Source organism: Trichosurus vulpecula, chromosome 8, assembly GCF_011100635.1.
Source record: "Trichosurus vulpecula isolate mTriVul1 chromosome 8, mTriVul1.pri, whole genome shotgun sequence".
Lineage (NCBI taxonomy): Eukaryota > Metazoa > Chordata > Mammalia > Diprotodontia > Phalangeridae > Trichosurus > Trichosurus vulpecula.
Genome location: NC_050580.1, coordinates 96,155,225 through 96,169,176, shown reverse-complemented (window position 1 = coordinate 96,169,176; position 13,952 = coordinate 96,155,225). Strand labels below are relative to the sequence as shown.

General features: G+C 46.3%; 1 protein-coding gene across 1 annotated transcript; it reads right to left on the bottom strand.

Moving 5' to 3' along the window:
- Window positions 1-229: 229 nt before the first annotated feature.
- On the bottom strand, window positions 230-5,339 carry VAX1 (ventral anterior homeobox 1). The gene is made up of 3 exons (XM_036769551.1): window positions 5,102-5,339; window positions 3,262-3,449; window positions 230-787 (listed from the first exon to the last, which is right to left on the bottom strand). The coding sequence occupies exons 1-3, from the start codon at window positions 5,337-5,339 to the stop codon at window positions 230-232; spliced, it is 984 nt and encodes a 327-aa protein (XP_036625446.1).
- Window positions 5,340-13,952: the final 8,613 nt, after the last annotated feature.

Below are 13,952 nucleotides of genomic sequence, written 5' to 3'. Positions count from 1 at the left end.
CAGATAGAAGTTGGGGGTGGGGAGGGAAGTAAACAGAAGCAAGGCAGGGGAAAAAAATTAGAACGGTAAAATTAAATTTGTGAGAGAGGGTGAGGCAAAGGGGGAAAGGACGTGTCTGGAGACCGCGTGGGGAGAAGGGGACTGCCCGGGGAGGGAGACTTGGGTGTGTGATTCCATAAATATAAGCACAATAGATACTATAAATATAAATACATGGAAATACTTAAAATCAGTCCAGTGCTTTTTTCTCCGCCCCGTCTTTATTGTTGGTCCGGGAGTAGGGCTCAAAGGCCGAGGAGCTCAGGTATCTGGCGGAGAGTTCTTGTAAATTCCCGGCCAATGAGCCAGCCATTGTCAAAGGGTTGGAGGACAGGCGACTGGCGACCGAGCCCAGGAGCGAGGGCACAGGCAGGCTGAAGAGACTGTGGCCAGCGGCCGGGGCGGGATGCAGTCCTGAGGCCGAGGCGGGCCCCGCAGCGCTACTCACGGCCGGGGGGTGCGGAGAGGAGCCGCCCGCCGGGCCGGAGGCCGAGCTGGAGCCGGAGCCCGAGCTGCCGCTGCCGCCCAAGGCCGGAATGCTGGGGCCTCGCAGGGTCGACCCCAGAGCACCCGTGGCGCAAGGGGGCAGGAGGCCCGGCAGGCCCGGCGGGGAGAGCAGGCGGCCTTGCTCTAGGAGCCGCAGCACGCTGCAAGTGGCGGCCGTCTCGGATACCACGGAGCGCAGCTCCGAGTCCTTGCCTTGGTCTTTCTTCTGCTTCGTGCGCCGGTTCTGGAACCACACCTTCACCTGTGGCAGCCGATAGAAAGGGCAGAGGGAGGGAGAAAGACTGTTAGAGGACCCCTGGGGACGCGGCCCACGCTCTGCGAGGACCCAAGAAGTTAGAAACCACCAACTATCCCTCTCCCACCACCCAAGGGCCGAAGCTGGGGAACCTAGATCCAGGCGAGTACACAACTCGACCAAGTTCAAACTCATCACAATCTCCTGGCTGAACTTCCGAATGGGTAACTTGACTGAAGCCCAAACAGAGCCTGATCGTGAAACGTTTCAAAATCATAATAATAACAATAACAGGTATTGCATTGACAAGTCCCTCCACCCACCCCTTTAGTTCCTTCCATTCTTCCAGTTTCCCAGAGGCAAGGATTGAGATAGTAGAGGCAGGATGCTCCAAGTCCACCCATACACACACGCAATCCTCACCAGTGACTTCTCCCCCTTCCTTCCTGGAGGTTGGGGATGAAAGCAAAGAGGGCCTTTAGAAGTATAGCGGGTAAGGGTGGCAGTCTTAAAACTCAAATAAAGACAAATAGGAGCAAGGGATTTCACGATTTCTGGAGGAATGTAGATCTAGGACTTTTGGAATCATATTTGGAGAAGACAGTGGATGAATTAGGTTTCTCTCTACCTTCTTTGCTTCTGGAGAGGTGAGACAGTTGCCCCGAATCTTAGGAAGATTTCTTAAGACCAAAGTGGATCTTAGATTTACACGCGCGCGCGCGCACACATACACACACACATTCTGATACAATAGGTGACTGGAACTAGGGCTTGGGAAAGCACCCCCCACGCCGGGGTTAAGACCTGACATTTTGGGAAGTCTAAAGCTCCCTAAAGAGGTATCAATCTGAGTGAACACAGGAAGACACGATCCACTCGCATCTTCATCACCCAACCCCAGTCAAATTGAGCCAAGGAGGAGAGGGATTCCAAGTGTTTGTGGTGAATTGCAAGGGGAAGTGATGAAGAATTCAGTAATAGGCACTTTGAAATCTTCTCCACCACCACCACCACCACCACCACCGGATTCCCATTAACTTTTTGAATCGGAAGTTGGAAAAGACTGGCTGGGACTTGTCCCTAAAGCCCAGGGGCTTTTCGGAGTTGCAGGGCCCTTTCTATCCTCCCTTCATTTTGCTGTGCTTTCCGGCTCTAGGGTAGCAGCAACTCTCCTTATGATCCCTGTCCCTGGATTGGCAGCTTCTGAGAAGTGTTTTTTGGTCTGTTTTGGTTTTGCTTTGTTTGCTTGCTTCTTTTGGGGGGGAGGGGGTGGAGTAGGGGTAAGGGTGGCAGAAGAGACACTAGAAAAAGAATGCTAAACCAGTGCTCTTCTGCCAGTCACCTGGTTTCCCCCGTTTCCTTTCCTGGAACCAAACCTCAGGTCTTTTCCTTTCATCAGAGGAAATACTGATACCCCATTTCAGCTTCTATTTGGAATCTTGTGTAGGGAAGTTCCAGAGAGGAAGAAAACTCTGGAATCTCCATTATAGCTTATACATCAAACCTGACAACAAAGTCCCAGGAGGTCCCAAACTCCTGTTTTCCCTACCATGACATGGAAGAAACAGTTTGAAGGATAAAGAAGCCTTGTCCCAAAATGTGATCACACTTTGCACACTGCACATATACACAGAGAAGGCTCCCCAAAATAAAAAGGACCCCAGATTGGATCTCACCCTCCCAAACACTCATCTTGCTCATACTGAGTCACAACCCACAGGAGAAAAGGAAAAGAAAGCAGGGCATGGCTGAAGGAAGGTTCCTAGATGGTTAGACCAAGAAATCTTGGGTAGAAATCATAAAAATAACCTTTACCACTCTCACCGAAAGGAATCTCAAAGCCCCAGGCTTTGCACTAGAAGTGAGGTGAAGTGTTGGGGAACCAGAATTATCTGACAAGGTTCTGTTAGGGCCAGAGACAAGACTAAAGTGCCCAGGGGAGAAATGACCTCTTCCCATGGGAGAATCTCAGCAGCTCTAGCTATCTCCTTCTCTTGTAATCGCCAACAGACCGAGACAGGGTTGTAGGACTTTTCCCCTACAATAATTCTGGAAGAAATATTGGGCCTGGAACCCCAAGAAAGAGAGCAGCTGAGGCTTGGAGATCTAGGCATGTTTTCCTGCGGATAGGGACAAATCAGGACACCCAAGAGCAGTGTTCCTTGTACAGCACAAGAGACTAATAAATTGGGTGTATGCAGGGGGTGGTGCAGTTTGGATGTGCATCTGTTGTGCCAAGTAGAGGGGCAGAGGATGCAGAAGCTGGAGCTTCCCTGTGTTGAAGGGCCCAGATGCATGTGTAGAAAAGAGTTGCCTTTTCCAACGCCAGTGCCCCCACCCCCCACCACATTTTCCCTCTCTCCGGATGCTCTGTAGGCCTACAACCTAGTGGGTGGGGGGCGGGCCTGAGATGAGATGGCTGAAAATTAGGGGCCAGTGGGGAGCCTCTGCCTAAGCAGACAGGACCACCAAGCTGGTACCTGGGTCTCGGAGAGGTTGAGCTGCCTGGCCAGCTCGGTTCGCTCCCGCCCCACAACATACTGGCACCGCTGGAACTCCATCTCTAGCCGATATAGCTGTTCAGCCGTGAATGATGTGCGGGTCCGCTTTGGCCGGTCCAAGTCCAGGCCTTTGGGAAGGATGATCTCTCGGATGGAGCCCTTGGCATCTAGGGAGGGGGCCACAGGGGGAAAAGATCAGTAGTTAGTACTCATTCATCCTACATCTTTTTCCTCTCCCTGCCTCTAAACAACTTTCCAGGCCAGAAGCTCCAGGGACTACGCCAGTGGCCCTAGCTTAGCCGAATGACTACAGGGAGATCAGGAGGGAGGATCAGCTCAACAGAAAGGTGTTCCTGGACCCAAATGTGAACTAAAATATTGGGGTATCTAACTCCACTTAACTGGTTTGTCCGCTTCTGGGGCAGGAGAGGCGGAGGGGGGCGGGTTGGGGACAAGAGTCTGATCTGCTTTGTTAGGATAAATCCCTTTGAATGAACAGAAAGGCTGGAGGACAAAATGCAATAGCAACCAAGGCTAACAGTCCCTTCTGTTCTGGACGCCCTAAGGCAAAAGGAGGAAAGCCGCCTTGCTTCCTATGCCGCAATCTTCGCCTCGGAAGAGGCCTCACAAGATCAGGGACTACTGAGAAGAGTAGCCCGGCACCAACTTGGGGTCCTCCGACCCCTGCCAGAGTTGGTCTTCTGCTCTCTCTCCCCACCCCTCCTCCCGCCACAGTCCCCACAAGCACTCACACCCTACCCAGCACACGCACAAGAGCACCGAAGCCCACTTCCCCCAGTGCTCTGCGGGACCGTGACCCCGCCCCAGAGGAATAACTATTTTCCAGGCCGTATTCGGGGTTCGCTTCCTCATAGTCTCGGGGCTTCCTTTTCCCTTGGCGGCAGAAGACACCCCAAGGGGAATAGCCCGAGCTTCCGGAGCCCGGGGCGCAGCTTCCCCAAAGTATGGGTCAGCAGACGTGGGGGCAGTGGCGCTCTCGGAGGCGAACGTGAGGGTCCTCCTTTTCGGCCCCCCTCCCAATTCGGCCCCACCGAGTCTCCAGGCTGCCTAAAGACAGGCCCCTCAGCCGGCCAGAACCAAGTTCCCGCTTCTCCATTCAAATCGCAGTTTGGCTTTTCTTTCCTTTTTTTTTTATCCTCCAAGCCTCCGAAGCCTGAAAGGCAGGAGCAGATGACTGTTTCCATCTCTGCCTCCCTCCGACCCTATATTTTTTTTCCAAAGGCGATTGCCATAGGAGCCGAGGGTCGGCGGCCTCCTCCTCCACCTTCTCTCCGGCTGCATTCTGCAGTGCTTCGGCTTTCCCCAAAAGATCCTCTCCGCCCCCACCCCGCCTCCCTTCCCCACCCTCGGGTCGAGGGACAGGGCGAGGCCCCAGCACGCCAAGTTCCAGAGGGCTTGGAAAGGAGGCGGATGGCCTGGCCCAAAAGGCCGGCGGCTAGACCCGGAGCAAGGCAGAGGGTGGGGCCCCAGGGCCGGCAACTTTCTCCCGAAGTCCGAGCCAATTCACAACCTCAGAGGTCCCCACCCCCAACCGCCACGCTCCACATACACATACACATACACATACACATACACATACACATACACATACACATACACATATACATATACATACACCCCATGGCCAAGCCGGCAGGATGCGGAGAGAGAACTCGGCACCCGCTAAAGACCTGCAGCCAGTGGAGGAGGGGACCGAAGGGTCCAATAAAGGGTGGGGGAGAGGGGAGACCCTATCCTCCCGAATTGCCCCTCCAAATATACCCTAGCCCCAGATTCTTTCTCCTTTCTGATCCCCTACCTCGAACCAGGATCCTTCTGCAATAGTCCGGGTCGGCAGAATTAGATTTACTCTTATTACAGTCTTCCGAGGCGGCAGACGGGGAGAAAGTGCTCGGAGGTTCTTTCAGAAAAGAAGTGGAGATATTCCCTTCGCCCCCCTTGCTCTCTTTCCCCTCCTTATGTCCATTCTTCGAGACCCGGTTAGTCTCAGCGTCCGAGTGGCATCTAACGTCCATTTTGTCTGGTTTCCCAAACATGTAAAAGGCAAAAAAAAAAAAAGGTGGGGGGTGGGATAAGAATACCCCACTGCACACACGCACCCACAAAATACACCCCACAGGAACCCCAAGGGGAGAGGAGAAGAAGAAAAAAAAAGCCGCCACCGGCGCAACGAGATTGGCGATGGCACAAGCCTCTGGTGGTCAGCACAGTGGGGTCTGAAATACACTCCTGGAGATGCAGGTTGTCGTGTTGTGGTTCCCAGCGGAGTTGCGATTCAGTCTCATCAGTCCCAGCCTTCTAATAGGACTGTCCAGCTTTCCCCAGCCCAGCGATCAGATAGCGAACAGTGCAACTCTGAAATGATTTCTTGCCTGCCTTATTACTGAGACATAGAGATGTTGGACACCCAGAGGGACGCACACTCGCTGTTTCAATTGATTACGGGTAATTTCACAGCCTCCACGTTTCGGTTACCTCATGAATACACTAAATTGTTTGGATAATATATCAGATCGTAATGGATGGTTTCTGTGCTTGTCCCCAATCAAGTAGAGTTTAGCCAGTGAATAAACTGAAATGATTGGTCTTGCTTTCAGGAAACACACAATCAAAGACCCAGACTTCCAGAAAAACTTTTGACAAGATTCATCCTGAATTGTAAGCACCATTAGCAGCCATTATTAACTTCCAGTTTGCCTTTGACCCTCCAGATTATAAACTGACTAAAGGGGCTTTCTCAAGACACGCCAGATACATCTGAATAAAGCTACTTAAAAAAATAAAAGACAATAACTAAGACACCCCCCTCCCCCCCCCCATGCATCCTTCAGCAGGAGGAAGAAGTCCCTCTTGGGAGAAAATGAAATAAGAAAAAGAGAAAGTTTTGCTTAAGAGGATCTCTCTCCCACAGTAAGAGCTGAGAAGAACTCTTTAACACACCTCCATGCTGACAGCCATCTTAAGCTTCCATCGCTTCTTTTTTTTTTAATGCCAGTGGATTAAAAAAATTTTTTTTGCACCTCCAACAGCTCTGAGGCTGCCCATTGAGACCCCAGCTTTCTATTCAGCTATAGGAGAGAGGAAAGAGAAAGAGAAAGAGAAGAGAGAGAGAGAGAGAGAGAGAGAGAGAGAGAGAGAGAGAGAGAGAGAGAATCTAAACTGCATGATCTCCTTAAAAAAAGTTTTCTTCTAGCTATTTCATTGTCTCTGCTACAATATCTTTGAGAAAAGCAACAGCCAGTAATCCAATAAGACCATTGATTAGGCTACAATGATTCAATTCAAGCACATGGCCTTGTGCAAAGAGCATGCTCCAGCCCTTCTCGTCACCTTGCCGGGGCAGAAGCCCTCTTCATGCTGCTCTCCTTATTCATTCCTTTATGGGAAATGTAGAGCGAAAGGAGTGAAAGATGGCAATTATCTAATTGGACTATTAACAAACAATCCTCTGAGTGCGGCAGTCTGGCCGTGGTTCTCGGGCGGGGGGGAAGGGTCCCTGTTCCCCTGCCCTCATTCACAAAGAGTTTAGGGGCCGTGGAGGAAAGGGGGAAAGGGAAGGGGGTTGGGGGGGCGGGAATAGGTGGGAGGTTTTGCTGAGAATTTTTCCACACAATTCCAAGAATGGGGGTGGGTGGGCGAACAGGGGGATGAGGGGGCGGACTGGGGCTGAGGAGGAGGGGAAAGTGGTGTGTGGTGAGTGCGTGTTGGGGATTGAAGGAGGAGATCCGTGCTCTTACCAGCGCTGAAATGTGTTCTGACTATGCAAGAGAGGAGCTGCACGCTCTAGTTATATTATTACGCCCTGCCCCACCCCCACTCCCTCCGCTACTTTCCCCACTCCCCCCACTCCCCTCTCTCCCCAGCCCTCCTCCAGTCTCGTAACTGACGGCCCCCTTCACTTCAGGTCGACAATAGTCTCCAGAACTGTCTCTCCGATCGGACCACCAATATTAAAGGAGGGTGCGGTGGGGGTGGGAAGCATCGAAATCGAAGTGCAGCACACTGAGTTTGGGCTCGTTATCATCCTCTTTTCCGTGTCCCCTCCTGCCCCCGCCCCCTGCACCCTCTTCCCCTCACCCCTATCCTCGGGTCTCCGGGAAAAGCTACAAATTTTTGCAACACGGAACCCAACGGCTTTCTGAGCTCGGTTTCACGCCCAGGGCTCTCTGATGATTTGGCATCTCTCAACTGGGGGAGTGAAATTGTAGGGTTTAAATCCGGTGGGGGATGGGGGAGGGGGAGAAGATGCAAGGCGGGAACAGGAGAGGAAGAGTTGAGGAGCTCTTCGACTTGGCCATGTGGTTTTATGCCTCCCGAAGAATACGTGGCATTTTATATACAGGCGACTCATCAGCTCCGTTACGCCTTAAACGCATCTTTTGACTAAGATGAGTTGTGAAGTTACTTCAGTTCACGACTTGGAGAGAATGGGGGAAGGGATGTGTTTGTGCATGCATGTATGTTCCTAGTCTAGACCACCCTATTCATAGAAATACTCAGGCCTGAAAACCACTTTCTCCCAACTTCCACAACAACCTAAACACGGATCCTGAACGGCACCCCCAATCTTCTTAACTGGATGAAGGACTGAAAAGATTGAAAAATGAATTGAGTGCAGCAGTCAGAAAAATAAACCCTCACCACTTAAAGCATTATTTTAATACATTGTTACTACCACCCCTCTCTTTTTGACATCCCTCCTCCAGAGAGAGAGACAGAGAGAGAGACAGAGAGAGAGAGAGAGAGAGAGAGAGAGGACAGAGGAGACAGAGAGAGAGAGAGAGAGAGAGAGAAGAGAGAGGAGAGAGAGAGAGAGAGAGAGAGAGACAGACAGAGAGAGAGAGACAGAGAGAGGAGAGAGAGAGAGGAGAGAGAGAGAGAGAGAGAGAGAGAGATAGAGAGAGGAGAGAGAGAGAGAGAGAGCACTCCCAGGGGAGGCAGAAGAATCTCTCTCTTCCTCTGGAGCCCCAACAGAGTTTAAAAAAAAGACCCACCTTTTCTAGCAGAGAAATGAAAGACAGTACTAAGGCTGGCCCAGGCCCACCCCCACCCCCAATCTCAACTCAACTTTCAGAGACATATTTTTACAGGTCCTTCTATCTATTTGAAGCTTCTGCTTATTTAAACTTGGTGTCTTGAGGTTCGGAGTCATTTTTGGAATGGAGTCGCATCACTTAGATTCTCCACACAGCCTCCAGCCCTATACGCAAGCTCAGTGTGGCGAGTACTGGTCCGATTTGAGACACTATTCCCTCCCTGGGTTGGCGGGGGTGGGGGGGGGTGGTGAGATTTTCGTTCAGGAAATCTTTCAGCTCAGGAAAACTTGTCGATTGTGGTTTTCTTTCTCCACAGTAGCGAGTGGCCAAATATGCATCGTGAGGGTGGCACAGGGATGTCAGTCTCCAGCTAACGTTGGTCCCTGGTCCATTCGGTAAAGTGAAAGGGATGACCGCTGGAATCAGATCTTCATGTGGCTTTCTCCCTCTCCTCTCTCCTAGATTCCTGGTCACTGAGCGGGCCTGCCTAAGTGGTCCTGACCTCTAATGGTATGGCCTAAACTTTCACTGCTCTCAGCCTGGGTTCTGGGTCCTCGGTCCAACACAGAGGCTGATATTTGAAGTCCCCTTGGCATTCGGAAACTGCCTCCTGGTGGCTGGCAGGGGAGCAGAATCTTCAGACCCCAGGGAGGGAAAGGTAAGAGAGAGAAAGAGGCTAAATCAACTGTCACACGGACAATGGAAACCCAGTGAGACTCCTCCTGCAAGGCCATTAACTAGCTCTTCTATGCCTGGAAAGCCCTAGTACCCCGGGATGGGGCAATGAAGGATGGGTTTTTAGGAAACTATTATCAACCTACCGCCAAACTTTTAATAACACCTGCTCTTTAGCCTCCAGAGAACCTCCAATCCGAAAGGGTTAAACAGAATTTAAAAGAGAAATGGGATAATTCCTTCTCTTCTCCCCTCCTGCCCCGTTCCAACGCGCATTCACTCAAGCAAGCGACCAGTGGAGTGGATGTGTTGGCTTCAAGGCAATTCTTGCATATTGTGGCTTCCCCCAAAACATATTGGGCTTTGCAGTCCCTTCAATCACTGAGAGAAGACAAGGGAGGGCATGACATCTCCAATAAGACCCTAGTGGTTTCCAAATGACGGTCTGAAGCTGGAGAATGGCTTCCTTCTCCCTTCCAGGTCTGATTATTTGGAGTAACTAATAACAGCAATAATAATATAAAATTTTACTTTGCTTTCCAAACTACTTCACCATTTACTATGCCATTTTCTGTTTACAAAAACGTTGGAGGTTATTTAATGCAGATATTATCACTCCTTTTTTACAGATGGGAAAACAGGTTCAGAGAGTTTCAATTATTTCTCATCATTCTCTTTGGAAGTTTGGACTCCACTCCCAAAATCCACCCTGGGCTCTGATAGGTGAGCTTTCCTCTTATCTTGACAGGAACCAAGCCTCCACCTTACTTTGTTGCCACCAAGTGCAAACCATGCAGCTACCCACAAAGTGCCTCTATCTGGGTGCTGGGGACAGTTCATACTGACTTTCAGAGCTGATTGTTAAATTTTTAATGTGATCAGCAAGCTACAAATCAAGGCTTGATTTTTTCTGTTGTTGTGGATTGTCTAGAGAAAGTGATGAAGAAAATGTTAATGTAGATTAAACTTAAAGGTGTGTCTAAAGAACTTTCCCCCTTCCCCACACTGATTATTACTTACCAGCAAAACTTTAATATATCATCTTCCCATCTTAGAATGTAATTTCCTTGAAGGCAGAGACTATCCTCCTAGTTTGTAACTGTATCCCCAGTCAACATTTTTCTATTATCTTTCTTACACACATATGTATGTGTATGTATGTATGCATGCATGTATGTGTGTGTGTGTGCATAGCTACCTTCCTCATGGTTTTGCAGTAGTAAGTGGAAGATCTCTTCAAACCATGAGCCCAGTGCTCATTGAATGAAACCACATTTGCATAGAGCTTAATGCTTTTCAAAATATTTTCACATATATTATATGATTAATAAACTTCCCCTTTATTCCTAGTATAAGCTTTCTGATTAGGCCAGCTTTGATTTTCCCCAGGGATTCAAAGAGATTTCTGTTGCCGAGTACCTTGTTACAAATCCCTGGGAAAACTGGGCTAGGACCTGGGAGGAGAGTTACTGTGCAATATATTTATGCTAATCAGGCCAATAATAATTAATTTTTGTGCAAACATAAACCAAAATGATTTGCTAAAGAATTCTAAAGGATCTTTAGAAAATCTGGGTATGAAATGGAGTCATGAATGTGAACTATTCTTTATTAAATTACCATTGTATTATTGATATCTTTCAAGTTACTCTGTTACAACTTGATCCTTGATACTTTGCTTTGAAGACAAAGACCATATCTTACACTTCTTTGTATCCCTCATAAGACTCAATTGTAGTTATATAGTAAAATTTGTCCAATGAATGCAGATAGATGTAGGAGGCATTTTGGGCTACAAGGGTGTTCCTATATTTACTTCCTCAAAATAACAAAATTATATAGGCATATAGTTAACCAGTAATATTCATCTTTTTTATGCTTGATCATATTGTTGGTGACTGAATTCGAATTATTTGTGTGTTAATAAGGCTTTTTGTGTGTTAATAATAAGGAGTTTTTTTGTGTGTGGACATCATATAAAATATAAAAATTGGTGGGGAAATTTCATTAAAAGTATTTATTCCTCAGACTTTTATAGGAAAAATTGACTAAAGTCAGTTCAAGCTCAGCAAAGGAAAAAAGAGGACTGATACAGTTATCTGGTTAAATTAAAGATAACCAAACACACAAATATAACTAACTTATTTGCCAAAGTGTTCAAGGCTATGTCCTTTTGTGCATCAGAGTGTGTCCTGAGGTTAAATTGCCTGCCACTTTTACTTTACCTAGGATAATCACGAAAATTCAGAGCAAGAGGCTTGAATAGATCAACTAGTGTAAATCCATTTGGCAATTGAAGAAACTGAGGCTCAGCAAGCTGAAGTGATTTGCCTGAGATCATACAATGAGTTAGTGGCATGCCTGGGATTAGAGCTCAAAGCTCTGTAAGTAGTCCATGAACTAGTGCTATAAAATATCAACTTGAGCTTTTCTTGAAATTAGATGTTCTTACCTTATTTTTCTGCCCCACTCATCTCCCATCACTGAAAACACTTGGTAATATTCTAATAGGGCAAAGATTCTTTCTCCCATCTTTGCATAGTTATGGGGTTTTTTTCCCTTCAAGAAGAAGCAGCAGGAGAGAGAAGTGTTTGGCAAAGAAGCTAAGGTAACCAAATGTTCTTTATTAGCAGGTATTGTTGGATCAGCAGTTTGGGGACAGTATAACATAATATGCTGAGACATCATTTTTAAAAAAACTACATCTAAGAATGTTACACAACCAGAAATTAACTTTCAGGAACAATGAAACAGGGTATCTAATAATGAGGATTAATTAAAAAACAAGGCTATACCTAGCATTTACATAGTTATTTTAATCACCAAATGAAGGTGCAAGCAGTAACTAATTTATCACCATAGAATACTACTATTATTCCCATTTCACAGATTTCAGTGGGGGAAAAGAGGGAGGCTATTAAACTTAAAAAATATTTAAGAAATGCTTAAACACTAAATGTCCACATGAAAAGTGAAAAATTTGGTTAGTCATCTGTGTTATAGGTAAAGTTGGTGTGTTAGTTAATATTGTGTCACAAGTTGTACTCTAGGGAATTAAACTCAGTTCACTCCTTTAAATATTGTGACTATGTAAAATATGACTTTAAGTAACCAATATTTAGAATCAGAGAATTTTGACACGGAAGAGATGGATATTAGCATTCTCCTAGTTCAATCTGCTCATTTTAAATATTAAAAAACTGAAGCCCAGAAAAGGGAAATTAATTGGTTAACACTATACACCTTGTTAATGGCAAAGCTAGGACTAGGGCCAGGTCTCATTTGGACTTGAATGTTAAACAAAGATTAATTAATAAATTTAATCATTTTTCTTTCTTGCTGCAGAATTTGCTAGAGAAAAGGCTTTAGCTATTGCAGTGAGGAAACATCTGGAGAGATTGGTAATTTTTTTTAACCTTTCATCTGAAAGTTGTGCATGACCTAGTCAAAAAACTGGAACTTGCTTTAGACTATGGAAAATAAGTGGTTAAGGGATAGAAAATGAGGAAGGAAGTTTCTGCTTATGGTACTCTCGTTTCTTATAAAACGTATTTGGGTAATTGATTGGATAGTATTTGGTCTTGTGAGCTTAAGAACTTGTGGGTATCTTGCTTCTAGGTGCCTTTTAAGACAATGACATGTAATACAAAGAATACTAGACTTAGAATAATAAGAATTACTCTGATTGGCTATATATACTTGGTCACCATCATTTAGTTGACCTAAAACAAAGCTTCAGCTTTCTTCTTTGCAAAATGAGATATTACATGTATTTTAGGCAGCATCGTACAGCAAATGAAAGGCATCCTCCATTAGGCAATTAATAGGGAATAAGTAGGCGTTCTCAAACTGTATTCAACAATGGACCACATCTTTATTATCTCAAAATTAAATGAAAGATATAGAGAATATAAGATTCTATTATGTTTATTATTTGTTAATTTCTCAAGGGAAAAAAGGCATTTGATTTGATAGAACAAAATATTGCCTTGAAGACTTTTGTACAACTGTCTCTCATCCATACAACAATATTATTCAAGATTCTTCAGAAAATCAGAAATAGCCCTGTCCAATGATCCACTGAAAACAAACCTCACTTGATGCAAAAAATAGGGAGATGTATGTTTGCAAAGAGATTCATCACCATGATGGATGATTTCTTCCACAGGGTCCAAGTCAAAGACAGATTTTGTGTATGTGGTAAGATCCTCAAGATGCTTCTATTTTGTATGACATTGTGCTATTTGCTCAAGCCCCTAGAATACTGCAGAGCTTCTAGAAAGAGATCTGTAACCACTCAAAGGAGTCTGGCCTCTCCATCCACATAGAAAAGACTAAGTGGTTGAAGAATATCTATTGCCCAGATTTCAGTATGCATTTAGTTGGCTGCCTTTCAGAACTGGTCCAATAATATGTATAACCAATAGATAGTCCAGCTAGACAAGAAGCTGGACCTATAATTGAACAGGAGCTGAGGGTTGGAGGAGGAAACAAGTAATCATCATGTGCCTACTATGTGCCAGGCACTGTGCTAAGTGCTTTACACATATTGTCTCATTTAAGGAAGAAAGCAGGCTAGATGGTGATGATGACATCTAAAATGAATAGATTGCTTTCAGGATATTGCAAAGCTCTTTTACTGACCCCAGGCTTTCCATGAAAGCAAAGTGCCATCTTTTCAATGCTAACATTTTATTGATATTTCTACATGGCAGTGAGTTATGAAACACTCCTGCCTCTGAATTAAAGATTAGCATCGCACTGAAGGCAATGGAGAAGTATGTGGCAGATATAAACACAATGTAACACATAATCCGTGAAGAACTGCAAAGTGAAGAATGAGAGTAAAGGCTGGAATCAAGTAATTATATAATAGGAATAGAATGACTTACCCTAGAAGAGCAAGAGATGGCATGTAAGCAGCTTTGGTGGTCCACT